Source organism: Mus caroli, unplaced genomic scaffold (assembly GCF_978045245.1).
Source record: "Mus caroli unplaced genomic scaffold, Mus_caroli_1 scaffold_19, whole genome shotgun sequence".
NCBI classification, from domain to species: domain Eukaryota; kingdom Metazoa; phylum Chordata; class Mammalia; order Rodentia; family Muridae; genus Mus; species Mus caroli.
In genome coordinates this window covers 42365061-42381779 of record NW_028227274.1, presented here as the reverse complement: position 1 = coordinate 42381779, position 16719 = coordinate 42365061, and the positions used below count along the sequence as shown (strand labels likewise).

The 16719-nt window shown below is 42.6% G+C and overlaps 1 protein-coding gene across 1 annotated transcript in view; it reads right to left on the bottom strand.

Annotated features, from left to right (window-relative positions):
* Positions 1-1475: 1475 nt before the first annotated feature.
* Dcp2 (decapping mRNA 2) overlaps positions 1476-16719 on the bottom strand; it is a 48217-nt gene continuing 32973 nt past the window's right edge. The window contains exons 8-11 of the mRNA XM_021150698.3: positions 15738-15873; positions 12348-12458; positions 9604-9655; positions 1476-7446 (exon numbers count right to left, since the gene is read on the bottom strand). Of these exons, the coding sequence (XP_021006357.1) occupies positions 7283-7446; positions 9604-9655; positions 12348-12458; positions 15738-15873 (463 nt within the window). The 3' untranslated portion in view covers positions 1476-7282. The remainder of the gene's footprint in view (positions 7447-9603; positions 9656-12347; positions 12459-15737; positions 15874-16719) is intronic.

Here is a 16719-nt window from a genome sequence, read left to right as displayed (position 1 = left end):
TCTTCACATACAGCATAAACAGCAGGTTCTCTACTGAAAACAGGAAAAAAAGTTTTAAGAAGTCTAATGTAACCTAGGAGATAGCAAGCAGTTTCAGAGCACATCAGGAGTGTCGAAACACAGACTTTCTGCTATATGGAAAGATGACAACATAGTTACATAGCTGAGGACTCTAAGAAAACAGTGAATTTCTCCTGCCTGAGAGGCAGGGGCAATAGGACATTCTGTTGGAAAGCCTGGTTCTGGCTCAAGCCTAAGAACCACTGCACTTTACAGATCTGATTTTTATCTCCTGCCCATCACTGTACTCCAGCTTAAGAGCCAAGCTGACCTGAGATAAAGGTGACATTCCCACAGGCCACTTTCATCTCTGAATAAATTCTACCTTTTATATTTCTATGAATGCGAACAACTTCTCATGTTTATCCTATACATTCCTAACCTTTTTGGTCCAGAGTAATAACCTGCAATAACCAGTAACAGCAATGACTTACAGAACAGAACCAAAGGCAGAGTTGTAACTGTGCCCAAGCAGCCCAGTTTATGGGTAATTCCTTACAGACAGAGTTAGAGCAAAGCTCACAGTATTCGACAGAAAGCCAGTGTGGGCAGCCTTCCATCACTGTCAGTGCATTCTTTAAAGTATGTTTTTAGCTCCTAAACTAGTGTGCATCACATTGAGAAGCTGTTAGATGTTACAGCACACTTTTTCTCAGTGGAGAACACAGGTGTCGGGTCACCCCACATCTTTGGAAGGGCGGTGCTCCAGCATCACTAATTCACAGACCCGAGTCACTAGAGATTTATGAGTCACATCAATGTAGGTGAAAAGCAGTTCCAATTATTCATATACACCAAACTCGGGGGAGGGGCTCACTAAATAAATGTAGCACTAAAGGATGCTGTCACACTACAGTAAACCCAACGAGCTATTTTGGGGGTTCCTTTTTGGTTTCCCTAAATGTTTGACTAATAACTACAGTTAAGCAAACACTTTCCTATTATCACAGACATAATCATGTAAAGGGTTTGTTTACATCATCTTTCTCCCAATAAAATATAAAACGTCGTTAGAAGTCTGGCAGAGATTCTATGTTAAATCATTTTATATAAGACAAAACCAATTAAGAAACAGAGTTTACAAATCTACTTATTCTGAAGCCTAGGTTTTTCACTGACTATTGTATCATTAATGAAGCAATTTCACCAGAATTCATGTACCAGCTTTCTGTAGCTTCTATGACTCTGCATGCTTACAACTTTCCCAAACTGTTTGAAGACTACACTGTTTAGGAACATCAGATCTTCACAGCAGAGTGTAAACTACTATAAACCAAAGACACAGTGCATAAAAATATCCAAATTTTATTCACTTTTGCACCCAAACTATGCTTCAATTTTGTTAAACTTACCCCCCGCCCATTTTCCACCCACAACACCCCCTCCCCACTCCACCCCACCCCCCCACTCCCGCCTCCAGACAGGGTTTCTCTATGTAGCCCTGGCTGTCCTGGAACTCACTCTGTAGACCAGGCTGGCCTCAAACTCAGAGACTCTCCTGCCTCTGCTTCCCAAGTGCTGGGATTACAGGTGTGCATCATCTCTACTGGCCTGACCTATCCGAATTAAGAGAATATCACTTAAAATAGCTAAATACATGAACATTCATGAAGATTCATTATGGTTTCATTGAAGCCAACAGATTAATTGAATTATACATAAGTCTAGTAAGTCAATACTCATTTTTACAACTACCATAAGATTTAAAACTTATCAGCAAATATAAAAAAATAGTTTTCAAAAACTAAAAGTTAATGGTTTTACTGTTTTGCCCTATTTGCTGAACTGAAAAAAAATTACTATTTACACAACAGAAGTGAATTGTCTCTTGTCCTAATTTCAAACAACATGTAAAATGAAAGGCTCAGTTCCTTGGATTCTTGCATTTGACACGTAACAGTAACTTGTGAGACATTCAAACACAGCCTAAAATGTGCTGCTCAGACATGAGTGAAATGCAGATTCCTGCAGGACCAGCTCATGCTTTCCCAAGGCACCGTGCACATCATGTGGCCAATCCACTGCTGCTCACGCTCCACAAGTATTACGGCATTTCTCCAGCCACAGCCAGCGTTGGACACCGACCTCATGGCTGCACCTCTGCTTGCATTCGTGCCTCTGCTGAACACTGCAAAGGCTGTGCTGAATGTCTTAAAGCTTGAGAAATGGCTTTTAAAATGCACAACTGTGTGCCAAATGCTTCACCAGTCTAGAGCTACTGTTTTACACATTTGGATCAAATAATTAAAATTAGAAAGCACCCTACCTTCTACTTTAAAAGCTCACTATCCTAAGAACTGAGTGTTCGGAAATGCTGCCCGTTCCACTCTAAAGCTACCAAGGAGAACCTCAAGTGTTTTCTGTGCTCCCACACCAGTTCCACGCTATAGACATTGACTTGAGAGAACACAGCCCTTTTATCTACTTGAGGCTCAGGAGTTAAACTTACAGCAAATTCTCATGGTGTCAGATGGATTAGAGACGTAGCACAAACAAAAAGCCTGAGGAATACTGAAACAGATGCTCAGGAAAGGACACTTAACAAACTAGTAACAATATCTACAAAACCACACCCCCCCCCCCCATAGCAGACACACCTACCTTCCACCAAAGAGCCGATGTCCACTAGGAGGACCAAGTCACACCCTGAAACTGATACTCCTGGGGTTCCTTTTCCCAGAGGGCCCTTGGTCAATCCTGCCCAACTAGTAGCATCTTGGGGTGAATTCCTTTTAAACTGTGACAGAGAGACAGCCCCAACCCCTGTGCTACACTAAGACCCCAGATTAATGTAATCTCTTTATGGCTGGCTTCAAATTAGATATTCCACTCTGAACAGGTCTCAAAACGAAGCCTCTGAGCTTTAACACCAAGTACAAAGATGTATACAGGGAAAACCCAAACAAACAACCTCCCTGACTGAACTTAGTTGACAGAAATGCCCTTTCATCCAGTTCTACCCAGGAGGGTGGGCTGAGTCTTCATTTTTCAATGGCTGTAGAGTACTTCAGTGACAAATGCTGTTTGTCACAAGGAAAGTGCTGCCAGCACTTGCACATGACTGTGCAACACTCTGGGCTACCTTGTTATCAACAACAGAGAGGTTGAGATCTCTGGCAGAGGGCCTGGGTTCCATTTCCAATTGCTCTGAACCTCAGTTCCGGGAGGTGGAGGGGGGATCATCCGACACACTTTTTCTGACCTCCCTGGGCACCACAGGCACACATGTGGTATACAAACAAATATATAGGCAAAACATACATACACATTAAAAACAAATTAAAGTAATGAAAAACCAACTAAACAAAAAACAAACAAACAAAAAAAACCCCAAACTCAGCCTAGAGCTTGACAGAATCAACACAGAAAGGACTCGAACACTGGTCCTTAGGGCAAAAAAATTCCATTAGCAACCATGGACTGCTTGGTGATCATACTTAGAAAACAATACTTCACCAAAGAATAGAAAATGCCTGGAAAGAACTGCATGCTCAATTCTGCTTGGGCAGGGGGCAGCCACATTTCTCCCCTGAGCATCCTTCCAGGAAGCACTCAAGTGCCAGAATGCGTAGTAGTTTCTTCCTCACTCTGCCCAGCAACTGCTGACTATCTGTTCTGTTCAAGATCCTTTCCCACAACACACTTAAAACGGCAAAACCCTTATGACAAATCTCATACTGCTGATCTCAACCTGCCTTCTGACACAGGCTTCAGGAGTGACAATTCTACATATACTGATAGGAAGGTGTGGAGAGGCCTACTATTTCTAGGCCATTTCTAGGCTTTTAAGAAACTATACAAATGTATTCTGAAGTGTTGTACACCAGCTGTACTGAGCTCTAAGGAGTAACACTACATACACAAAGGTGAAGAATACCATTAGACCTAGGAGTGGTGTCCTTTGCTGATGGTCAATTCTAGTTATAACACGTTTGAACCTCTTACAACCCAACTCAAAAACAGGAGGAAGAAGTATTAATGAATACAACCATGAATAATAATACAAAGAAAATACTGCCTCAGAGAACATGGACACAACAGCTGTCATTAAAATCTCCAACATGGCACGCATAGACACAGCAAAGGCCAAGAGGCATTATGGGAATAAAACCTGTCCAGACAGTTATCATTTCAGGTCCTACTCTCTCCTTACTGTTGAACTGATGCTAGAGGAACAGGACTGGTAAGGAATTTGGTAATGAAATGTTTTTTAATGCACACAGGTGCCAGTCCTTGACATTTTTAGAAAACACAGTATTTTATAAAGGAATCTGATTCCTGTAGCCATTCTCTTAGATTTGTATTTTTATTGACATTACATGTAAATTATTAAAGTCTCCCAAAAAAGCATAGCCAAGTCTTACAGCATAATATTAATCTGCTATATAGCTAATTACTAATTAGTATTTAATATAAAAATAATGATATTCAAAGGTCAAAGCAGCAAGCAGTGACCACAATCCCTCTGACAGTTCTGGGCAACTATCTTTCACATATTGGTACAAAAATCTAGTTAGCTCTTTCAACATGGCTCACCAAGTTTTCCAAGCTATCTGATCTATTCGGTTATTCCAGCCCCTCCAAGTGCTCATGTCTCAGGATGGAGTCTCCGTTTGAAATCTTAGAGTCATTCATTCACTATTTCTTAACAACGTCTTACAGAGAGTATGTAAACTGTATCCTTTGTCTCTTTGAGTACAATGGTTGAGGACAAAGTTACTTAACATTCTTCCAACCACTTAAGTTACACATAAAAGCACCTACAAACTTAGACTTAAAAAGATTCACAGTGCACTGCACCTCGGAACACATGCAGTTGGATCCTAAGGATGTTTAAAAGTGATTTCAAAGTCTCACCTCTCAAACACAAATAATAATAAGGCTGACGTATCTACTGTTCCCTCTAGCGTCTCTAAATGCAGCACTACACAGAAGCACATTATTGCATATTCAGCATCCTTATCACTAGATTCTATGAAGAAATGCTAACATAGCTCAGAGAAGAACTCCAGTCCTGTGCTAAATATGGTCTCTCAGCTAACCTGTACAGTGAAGAAGTACGTACGCTGGACTTACATTAACAAGAACACCAACTTAACATTTTCTGCATAGTTGAGTCACAGCACACATACAAACCTTACTCTCTCAACATTTCAGCCTGTTGAGAGACCTAAAGCCTAAAGTTATCGTAATGCACCCCAACCATGCCCTTGCTTTGTTCCACAGTGCGTTAAATGAAGCAGCACATCACTGGCTGGTTTTTACAGTCAACCACTTTAAGGGCCATACCTTGTGCTGGCTAGCTGATTTTGCTCTAGTATGGAGAGCTGAGAATCCAACCTCTACAGGCACCAGGGACTGACTGAAGTACTCACTTAAGAAGAATCTCAATCTCTCTCTCTCTCTCTCTCTCTCTCTCACACGCACACACACTCACACGCGCACACATACACACACACACACACACACACACACACACACACACACACACACACAGTGGTTTCTTGGTGACAGTCAGGGAGTGACAGTGGCTCACTGCCAGGCAAGCTTCAGTTTTCACTCCCTTAACCATTTAACAGAAATCTGGAATGCTGGGACCAACTATAAATATGGCTCAAGAAGACCCAAGCAAAGCAGCTGTATTTCTGACAAGAACAGTAAGGGCTTCCAAACACAATCATATAATGCATTAAAAAGCAAAGGTCACAGAAGGATTCACAAAGTAGTCGCATAGAAGATTCCAAACATACTGTATCACTGTGAAGTCTCCTGCTTAGCACCGAGTGACACTTTCATGAATAAATATAATTTCTTCTTTAAAATCAGTCATTTAAAAGCTAAAGCAAAGTAGTAATACCAAGTGAATTCCTTATAATAATAGCCCTTCTTTTTAAGTTCCATGGGGTTAGGTAGAACCCCAATTAAATAGGCTACATATACAGAATAAAGATTTCTATAGTACTATTTATAAGCAGAGATATACTTTGTGGATACCACTTGTTAAAACTGCACACGACAGATGCACGTGTACACATGCACTCTAACAGCCCCGTCCACCCCAGAAGAGATTCTCAGTGAGGTCAGGGGCAGCCAACATATTGCCTCCTTAAAGCTCTGGTGATTGTCCTCAACAACAGGCGATCCTCTGCAAAGTGGGCACTGTCACCAGTGTTTGGTTTAAGAATTCTGAAGGAGCAAAATACAAAATACATTCCTACGTGTGATCTAAGTACATTACTTCAAGGGTTGGTCCCCTAATGACATGCTGGATTTACTGGTACTGGGTAAACTGCAGAACCCCTTCTTTCTCACTTTGTAACTCAGGGGCTTCAAGATATTAATTAAAAGCATGTCAGTCTAGTATTACTGCAAACTGGAACCTAACATAATATCAGCTTACACAGACCAACACTGAGATGCAATATAGAACTAAGAATGAAGTTTTCCACACAGACTCACACAACTAGAATACGCATAGACGTTTCACACGAGCATAATCACGACACAATACTGAACGGACAGAGGCAGGAGAGTCAAGGCATGACCTGGAGTAAACTGTCAGCTACTGCGTCCATGCTTTCTGCTCCAGCACTCACAGGTTTTTTGACATCATAGCTCAACATCACAGCATCAGCTCCTCACTGACTCCATCTCTCTTCAGGCTGTAGATGTGGTCCTGATGAAGTGCTCGAGGTTCACTGTGCGACTCCAGTTGGAAGGTTAGACTCTCGGTGGTTAGAGGCAGAGATGAGTAAACGCCGGCATCCTCACCTCATGGTTCAGCTCCGATGCCCAGTACATTGGTAACTGGGGTTTTAAGTTCCTTTAAGTTTTCAATAAGCAAGCTTTTTGCAATCACTAAGATGGGGAGGTGAAACACTTCTATTGACATGGCTACTTGCTGATGATGCAATCAAAACAACTCTTGATCAGAATATAAAACAAAACACAGTCACGTGAAAATAAGGGAGAGACAAAAAACCACAGGCAACTAAAACTGGGTTCCAAACACTGAAACGGTAAATCCATATAAAAAGTTCTAACTGCATTTACAGTGCAAACTTGTGTTTCTTTCTAGTTTCTCGTCTGTACAGAACATCTCTTTAGAAACATGGTCTCCCTGCACTTCTTTCAGATACCTGAGAAAGGTAAGGCTTGAGGAGACAGCCACTCACATGCAACAGGTCTCAGATCGAGGGACTTCTGCAATACTCTTGCTGGCTCAAAGGTCCAAGATTTTCATTATAGCATTTTGGTCAAACTTGAAACTCAGAAAGGTTCTGGATGAAAATGGGAACTTGCAATGTCCGTTGCATGCCCCAGAATGTCCCTCAGCATGTTCCACCGAAGGCTCTTCACCAGAACAAGGCCAGTCACATGTGACATCTGCTTAGCAAACAGAATTAGCAGACAGTAACTCAGAAAGTTACCCAGAAATTGCCTTTCACGCACTCACACGTTTAAGTCTTCCTGACACCTCAGTTTAGGATTCAGTGGAATTTGTTACTGCTTATTTCTACTTATTTCTATTAATTCAGATTTTTAGCCTACCTTTTAAGACCCCTGCTTTCGAAATGGGCATGTTTTTAGCACCTATATTTGTATTTTATGCAACAGTAACCAAAGCTCCCTGGCAGAGGTTAATATAAAAATTACAATTTAAAAATCTGTAAAGATTAGAAGTATAGGAAAATACAGTTGAAGTTACCAAATTTTAGTAGATTAAAACAGAAAACCTCAAAAGCTTTTTGACAACCAGTCTTAGCAATACATTTTAGATATAGTACCAAAAGTCAAAAGAAACATGTGAAAACACATCAATTCTAACTGCTAACGGTAAGCTCCATGTTTAGAAGACAAGCATAGCTTTCCATAATAAGGCTAGAGCATCTTTGCTCATTTCTTACTCTTGTGTGTGCTCACGTCATGTGAGAGCAAGAGCACATGCATGGCACGGTGCACACATGTGGGTCAGATGACAACCTCATGTATCCGTCAGCCCATGCCTTCCACCTTGAGATGGGCACTGAGATTAAACATGTGCGCTGACATGTGTGGCTACACAAGGGTTTTAGGGCTATCTTCTCAGACCCAGAACAGCTCTTTTAGACAGTTTTTGATTTCATTTGTTTTAACAATTGGTTAAGTCAAGTTACTAAAAGGTCAACTCTGGTATCTGCTCCTAGAGGTGGAGGTGATTCAATTAACCATCTCAGGGCCATGCCATCAATGAATCATTGACTAACCATCTCAGGACCATGCCATCAATGAATCACTGGTGGATATGCATGTGAACGTTGTCTTTAAATATTTAGAAAATAAAGAAAATAATGCTCTTCATTCCTTTGTCCTTTTTTTGGTTTTTGTTTTTGAAGCAAGTTTTCTCTGTATAGCCCTGACTCTTTTGGAACTTGTTCTGAAGACCAGGCTGGCTTCAAACTCAGAGATCCACCTGACTCTGCCTCCTACGTGCTGGGATAAAAGGTGTACACCACCACGCCCAGAACTCTTCACTTCTTACGAGTTTTCAGTATGAAAGGTTTTGATGAACATGTAACCACAGCACAAGGAAATTTCATACTATTCAGATAAGCACCTCAGAAAACGTGTACTATACTTTAAGTGACATTTATTAATCAAACATCAGTGGCACTAACATAACTTTGCATGCTCATTATAGTCAGTTTCTCTGGTGGTCTGAGTGAGAGTTGCCCATTACCTCACAGTTACATATTTAGTCCCCAGGTGAAGGACCATTTGGAAGGATTAGGGGGTGTGCCCTTGTGGGAAAAAGTGTGTTGCTGGGGGTGGGTTCTGAGGTTTCTAACGTCCACCTCAGGCTCAACATCTCTCTCTGGCTGCTGTCTGTAGATCAGGATGTAAAGTTCTTAGCAACTTCTGTAGCACCTTGCCTGCCGGCTGCCATAATTCTCTGAACCTGTAAGCAGCCCCCAATTAAATGCTTTAAGAGTTGCTTTGGTCACAGTGTATCTTCATGGCAATAGAATAGTGACTAAGATAATTTCCAAGCCAGACACACTAGCTTCCACACGTGAGGAAGGAGAAGCAGCATCATTTAAGAAAAGGCCATGCTTAGGAGCACTTCACAAAGTAATTAAAGAGTTAAAGGGAGTGAAAATTGTAGTTTCAGTCATAAAATAGAGATTTAAAAGTATTTTTCTTCTTATTCTTAGTTAAAAAACAGATGAATAAAAGTTCCTTAAGTTGATCCCATTACTTAGGGAGGCAGAAGGAGAATGAGGCGCCCTCACTGCCACATCCCCACTCCCCTAGCCCAGAAGCCAGGGTTCATGACATTTATTTATGGGGATCCAGGGCCTGACAGTTACAGGGCATTCAGCTCAAGTGATGCTATCTGCATCACTTATTAGTAATTCCTTCCAGCCAGTTTCTCCCCAGAGAGCCTCACACATGAACTCTCTGCAGCACACAGGTCACTCATCCTGTGGACCTGTTACCACCACACAGCCCACCGATAGCACAGCCCCCATAGGACGTTATCTTAGAGAGGAAACGGCTTGCCTGTCTCGAAGTTGTCCTGAAGTTTCCGTGGATGCAGCTTCTTTTCACATTTCTATTAGAAGAAGCACATGAACAGCACAGCCTCTTGTTACGATTACTTATTAACACTCTCGAGATACATGATCAAACATCTAAGAAGAAAACTAAACTAGGAATCTAACCAGCAGGTTTTTATAAAGCCCAACTTTTTAACACGTTGGAGAACATGTCATGACGATGAACACTAGCATGTACAGCTTCCCCCCTCTGCACAGGACTGTCCCACATCCCCTCCCGCTATCCCAGTGCTAGGAATCAAACCCAGGGCCTGCCCTACACAAGGCACACACAGCTCTGCAGTGAACAGCACCCCCCAGTTCTAACTGCATGTGGGCAACATTCCTTCCTGACAAGTGCAGACCACTACTGCCGCTCCTGCTGACCCAGGGTGGTCTACTGTAGAGACCCACAGTGCTGCAGCACTACAATACCAACTTCTTGGCAATTTTTCAAGTTTTTCTCTGTAAAAACAAACAGCAAATCTTACACTTTGTCTATATACTCAAAGACGCACCATTCAGCACTCAAACTTTTCATCTCTGCCTGCCTGTGGGGCAAGGCAGTAACACATTTTAACAGCTGTCGTGTGATTTAGAGGACAATGTTGTTAAACAGCCCAGGCTGGCCCTAAACTGGAGACTCCTGTCTGTGATTTGTGTGGCTGACCTCTGTGACCTCTCACAGGCCAGTCTGCTTTGTATTTATTACTGTTTTTTTCTTTAGAAACTTAAAAATGTTTTAAAATTTTATTATTAAAAAAATTAAAAAACAAAACAAAACAAAAAACCACCAAAACCCTACAACCCAGCAAATCCCCAAATCTGTGAGTTAGAACTAGAAAGACAACCCACTTCACACCCTGCCCATTAGCACACACAGCTCCTCCTCACCTGCTCACACTTCTACAGTATAATGTAGAAAGAACAAGAAAGGATAAATACCAGGGCAAAGAAGCTTTTTCAAAAAAAAAAAATCTCAAAAACTTCCAAACAATTTGTCACATCAAATCTCAAAAGACAAATGGAACTTTTTTAATGAGTTAAATTTACACAGTAACTTGGTAAGAGATATCGGCATAGCATTATCATTAAAGAAGAAGTATTTTCTGACTTTTGTTAGAAGTCTTTGGAACATCTATTGCTGATTGTCTTGTTTTTGGTAGCAAAAATGTGAGAAGTCTGACAATAAACAGATAAACTTTAGTTTACTGGTGGACTTGGTACACCCAAGTCAAGTAACCCTAGGGGACTAAGTGTGCTAGATAGTTTTATGTCAACTTGACACAAATTAAAATTCATTTGAGGGGAGGGAACGTAAAGAAAAGCCTCAGTAGGCAAGCCAGTAGGGCAGTTTCCTACTTAGTGACCAGTGGGGAGGACCCGCCCATTGTGGGCGGTGCTACCCCTGGGCTGGTGGTCCTGGGATCTATAAGGAAGCAGGGTGAGCAAGCCATGAGGAGCAGGACAGTAAGCAGCACCCCTCCATGGCCTCTGCATCAGTTCCTGCTCCTGTCCTGCCTTCTTCAATGATGGGCTGTTAGATGGAGCAGTGAGGGAGATAAACCCTTTCCTTCCTTAGCTGCCTTACACTGCCTTATCACAGCAACAGTCACCATAATTAAGACACTCAGGTTAACGGTTTTTTTTGTTTTGATTTCTTTTTTTACATTCAAAGTTTGAAGTTTCTGATATAACTCACTTTCTTAAAGACATGGCAAACAAGTGACATAACAAGTAGAAAATCCAACATACAAGTGTCAAGACTTTAACATAAAAGATCAGTAAAGATGCTAAACTCTCTTTTAGAGGAACCTTTCTCTGAAACTTTTAACTGCAGTGTAAGGATGGATTACAAAACCAGATGATCTCACAATAAGCAGCAGTGAACAGAATGGAGTTGATCACAGCTGAGAATAAGGGAACATAGAAGGGTGGGCGGAGGGTGACTGATGGCTACTAAGTCACAGCAGGATGTGTTGTTACCCAGAAGCATCACGGTGAACAAGAACAACGCACATGTATTTTAAAAGCAATGTCAATTACTGTGTTTCCTTATGCCCCACGTTAGCCTCCATGTCAGGCTTCACTTCCTCAGGCCTCAGCCTCTGTCGGGCTTAGGTTTCTCACCATATATCCATCTATTGAGGCATATGGCACCCCATAGATATCTACAGTCTTATGTATCAACTAAAGTATGCAAATTCAATTAACACCTTTAACAAGATTTGTGTGTGTGTGTGTGTGTGTGTGTGTGTGTGTACAGATGCCCAGAGAAGCCAGGAGACAGCATCACATCTTGGGGAGGGGAGGCAGAGTTAGAGGCACATGTGAACTGGACTTGCAGCCTCTCAGGAGCACCAGATGCTCTCAGCCTCCAGCCCTTTCAACAATAGGTTTTCAGGAAGAAAAAAAAAAAAAGAAAGCTTTTTTCTACTGTAGAGAAACAAGGCTTTAAAATTAATGTGAATAAGACCACACAAGGCAAAAGTAGAAGGGTACCCGTAACTAAGAACGGCCAAAGAGAGTTGAAAGTTTTAGTTCCTGAAGACAATGGTGCAGAACTAAATTTCATAAAATCCTATCACTAAAAATCAAATAAAAATGAGAACTAAATCAGCATTACTGTGTCTAGACAATGCCTGCTCCATCTTAGAAACAAGAGCTGCCCCATCTCTGACACTGTGCACACCGGCACACAACTCTTACCATCAAGGGATTCTGTTGCTTTGCTGGCTGACCATGGACTCCGTTCGCTCTCTTCTTTTGATTAGGTGAGTCTTGATACTGTTTTCTGCCATTCCCTCTCATATTTTGATTCTGTGAAAATATGAATAAAAACAACTAACATGTAAATCTACAGCACACACCACAGGAATGAACACACACACACACACATATATAGGAATGTTTATCTCGACTGACTAGACTTCATAAAGTGCCATGGGAACATTCAAACAGGGCTGTACCAGTTTATTTTCTAAGAAGATTGCTTTGCAAAGGAACATTTTCTGAAACAGGAAACGCAAATATACCTTTCCCTAAGTCCTTTCCAAGCCTCTTTATCCCATGTTTGCTTATAAACTGCTTATAATACAAAAACATGGCAGGGTACAGCTCAAAGGTAAAGTTTGTGCAGAGCATGAGGACGCAGAGTCAAACTCCAGCATGAAGATAAAGGAAGAAATGAAAGGCATGGCAGAAGGCCGAAGAGGGCCGTGGGAGACCGAGCTGGGAAGAGAGGCCAGAGCACACATGAACACACACACTAGGCTTCCTTTCTTTCAGGCTTCTTTCACATCATGAATATGCATGGGACTACACAGTGCGTATCTGTGGATGGAACTGTATGTCAGGGTGTGTCTGTGGATGGGACCGCGTGTCAGTGTGTGTCTGTGGATGGGACTGTCAGTGTGTGTCTGTGGATGGGACTGTATGTCAGTGTGTGTCTGTGGATGGAACTGTCAGTGTGTGTCTGTGGATGGAACTGTGTGTCAGTGTGTGTCTGTGGATGGAACCGCGTGTCAGTGTGCCTGTGGATGGAACTGTGTGTCACTGTGTGTCTGTGGATGGGACTGTCAGTGTGTGTCTGTGGATGGGACTGTGTGTCAGTGTGTCTGTGGATGGGACTGTGTGTCAGTGTGTATCTGTGGATGGAACTGTGTGTCACTGTGTGTCTGTGGATGGGACTGTCAGTGTGTGTCTGTGGATGGGACTGTGTGTCAGTGTGTATCTGTGGATTGAACTGTGTGTCACTGTGTGTCTGTGGATGGGACTGTCAGTGTGTGTCTGTGGATGGAACTGTGTGTCAGTGTGTGTCTGTGGATGGGACTGTCAGTGTGTGTCTGTGGATGGAACTGTGTGTCAGTGTGTCTGTGGATGGGACTGTGTGTCAGTGTGTATCTGTGGATGGGACTGTGTGTCAGTGTGTCTGTGGATGGGACTGTCAGTGTGTGTCTGTGGATGGGACTGTCAGTGTGTGTCTGTGGATGGAACTGTGTGTCAGTGTGTCTGTGGATGGGACTGTCAGTGTGTGTCTGTGGATGGGACTGTGTGTCAGTGTGTATCTGTGGATGGAACTGTGTGTCACTGTGTGTCTGTGGATGGGACTGTCAGTGTGTGTCTGTGGATGGGACTGTGTGTCAGTGTGTCTGTGGATGGGACTGTGTGTCAGTGTGTATCTGTGGATGGAACTGTGTGTCACTGTGTGTCTGTGGATGGGACTGTCAGTGTGTGTCTGTGGATGGGACTGTGTGTCAGTGTGTATCTGTGGATTGAACTGTGTGTCACTGTGTGTCTGTGGATGGGACTGTCAGTGTGTGTCTGTGGATGGAACTGTGTGTCAGTGTGTGTCTGTGGATGGGACTGTCAGTGTGTGTCTGTGGATGGAACTGTGTGTCAGTGTGTGTCTGTGGATGGGACTGTGTGTCAGTGTGGGTGGCAGACAGAGATCATCACTGCAGACTCAGGTCTCTTTTCACCTTTGCACGGGTTCCAGAATCATACTTGGTTGTTAGGCTAGTGCAGGAGTGTTTACATGTTAAGCCATCTTGCCAGCCCCCACGGTTCTTTACAGTATAAATGACGCAGTCGGCACAATCAGCTAAACTATTACAAGCAAGTGAGTGCCATCGGGAGGATAATCTTTTACAAAATAAAGATTGGTATTTTAAAAACTTGGGCTTTTAGTCTTTCTTTAGATACTGTTTTCAAATGTCAACTTCTACTTCAGAGTTTGAAAGTCAGCTATTTTAGAGACTGAATAATGAATGTAACTAACAAAGACGTTTACCTTCATCCCACCCACTCCCTCACAGAAAGCACAGGGAGCTGCCGAGACAACTGGCCAGCAGTCACTGAGGGAAAGCAACCGTGGGTCTCAGCCTCGCTCTTCTCTTGGCAGTGTTTCCTTTCCTGTGCTGTGCTTTTCTGTGTACCTTGGTGGCACAGGCCATATTTGTCAACACCAGTAATACTCTATGTCCTAAACCAGAGACTTTGCTGCTGCTGCTGCTGACTCTTATGTAGGTCTGGAGAGCTGAGATCTAGGGAGCTCCCATGCTGCCACACCTTAGCACACTTTTCCAATCATTTTACTTCTTCAACACAGAACCTCTGCTCCACACAAAAAGGAACTACTTACTCCTCAGGTCTTCACAACTTGCAGCCATAATCACCACTTAAGCACCTTGTGCCCATTCTAGGCACAGGACAAGGAACCACACAATTTTTAGACCTTTGTCCCCGACTTACTTCACTCAGCCAAATGTCTTCAAGGATCATCTAGACTGTAGAAGGCTCAGAATTTACTTCCCGAAGGCTGCAAACAGTCCAGGGCACAAGCTCTAAATGAGGCTGTGAAATTCTCTATCAGCCCTGCCTGTTTTCAGTTCATTTGTTTATCTATGTAGGTGCAGAGGTGCTGAGTCAGGTGATAAATGCACACTTAACTTTGGGAAGCCACCAAGCCGTCTCATAGCAGCTGTCTCTTTTTACACTTCTCTGCACCCTCACCTACAAGGATGATTTTCTGTGTGGTTGGTTTATTACCACAGCCATTCTGAAGCATAAGTGACCTCCAGTTCCCCAAAGACAAACACTGTTGAGTCGTGTCTGTACTTAATGGCCACCTGAGCCTTCTTTAGAGAAGTGCCTGATCAAATGTCTTAAAACAGGGTTGGCTTTTATAGAATATTTTAGTGGCTACTATTCTTGAGGCAGCAATCTAGAAACCAACAAAATGTTCCTTAAGAGCAGAATAGATGAACTGTGTTATAGTCACCTACTGCATGACACAGCGCTGAAAACATGTTATAACATATACTGTCCCTTTCCCATAAACAACAGAGCCCATTAATCTTAACTCGGAATTGTCTTACCTTTCACTGTACCTTTCACTGGTACACATTAAAAAGGCTCAAGTGTAACATCCCATTATTTACCACATTGGATTTGGTCTGTTCCAGTCACAAGCTGGAACCCTAGATGACATCTCAGCAGCTCAAAGCTCCACTCACTGCTACCCACAGGACCTCTGCTGAAAATGATTTGAAGCCAAATGATAAAGCCTCTGAACAAACCTCAGAGGCCTGCACTTACCTTTGCTCTGAGAAGGTCCGCCACCTCCGCGTGGTTACTGTGTGGCTTCTGCTGCAGTGGCTGCCGGTGCTTTACCCACTGGTCACTCGGGGAACCTTCAGGAAACAGCTGCTGGCTATGGCGGAATTTTGTTCGACTACACCAACATTTAAAAAATACAAAGCGATTATCTTTCTTGCAGTTCTCCGAAGGCCTTGATAGTTTAACCTACCCACTATATGCTTTACCTTTCAGTATCTACCTTTCCCACTGTATTTTTAAGTTGTAAAGGCAGAAAAAAAGGTTTTTCAAGACAGGACATCTCTGTGTAGCCTGGAATTCACCCTGAAGAACAGGCTGTCATTAAATTCAAGATTCACTTCCTCTGCCTGCTGAGTGCTGGGACTAAAGTCATATACCACCACACCCAGCTTAAAGCAGAAATTCTGATCATCTTTGACAGCTATATTCCACCCCCTATCCCACCCCCTGTCTTTTAGACAAGTGACTGGTATTAAAAAATATTTCTTATCTTAATAATCCATCATTTTTATCCCAGGCTTTTATACCATCCCCTCCCTATAAGTAACTATATTCTTGAAGTTTAGAGAGTTCTTTCTACATTTAGTTGAAGCAAAGAAATGTATGTAGACTTTTCTTAATAGGATAGAAAACACATTCTTTCCCGATGTCTCAGTATGGAATCTGATTAAACACGGTTGTCATAGACCCTACCAACGTTAGATGAGATCTGAGAAACTAGGTTATTTTCTAGAGCACTGCTCCTTAAACCACGAGAGATTCAAAGCACAGCAATGGGAAAGACTTCTGAATGTGGAAAACCAGGTTAATGCAAAGCCTGATGTGCATGAATCAGAGATGTTTCTGGACTGTTCCATCACCCGACTTCACGGCAGCCTTTGTTCTGAACACGCAGCATGCACACTTTGCATTGAATGTGGCATCGAGTCAGGAACACCGCAGAACACGGCATGGAAGACTA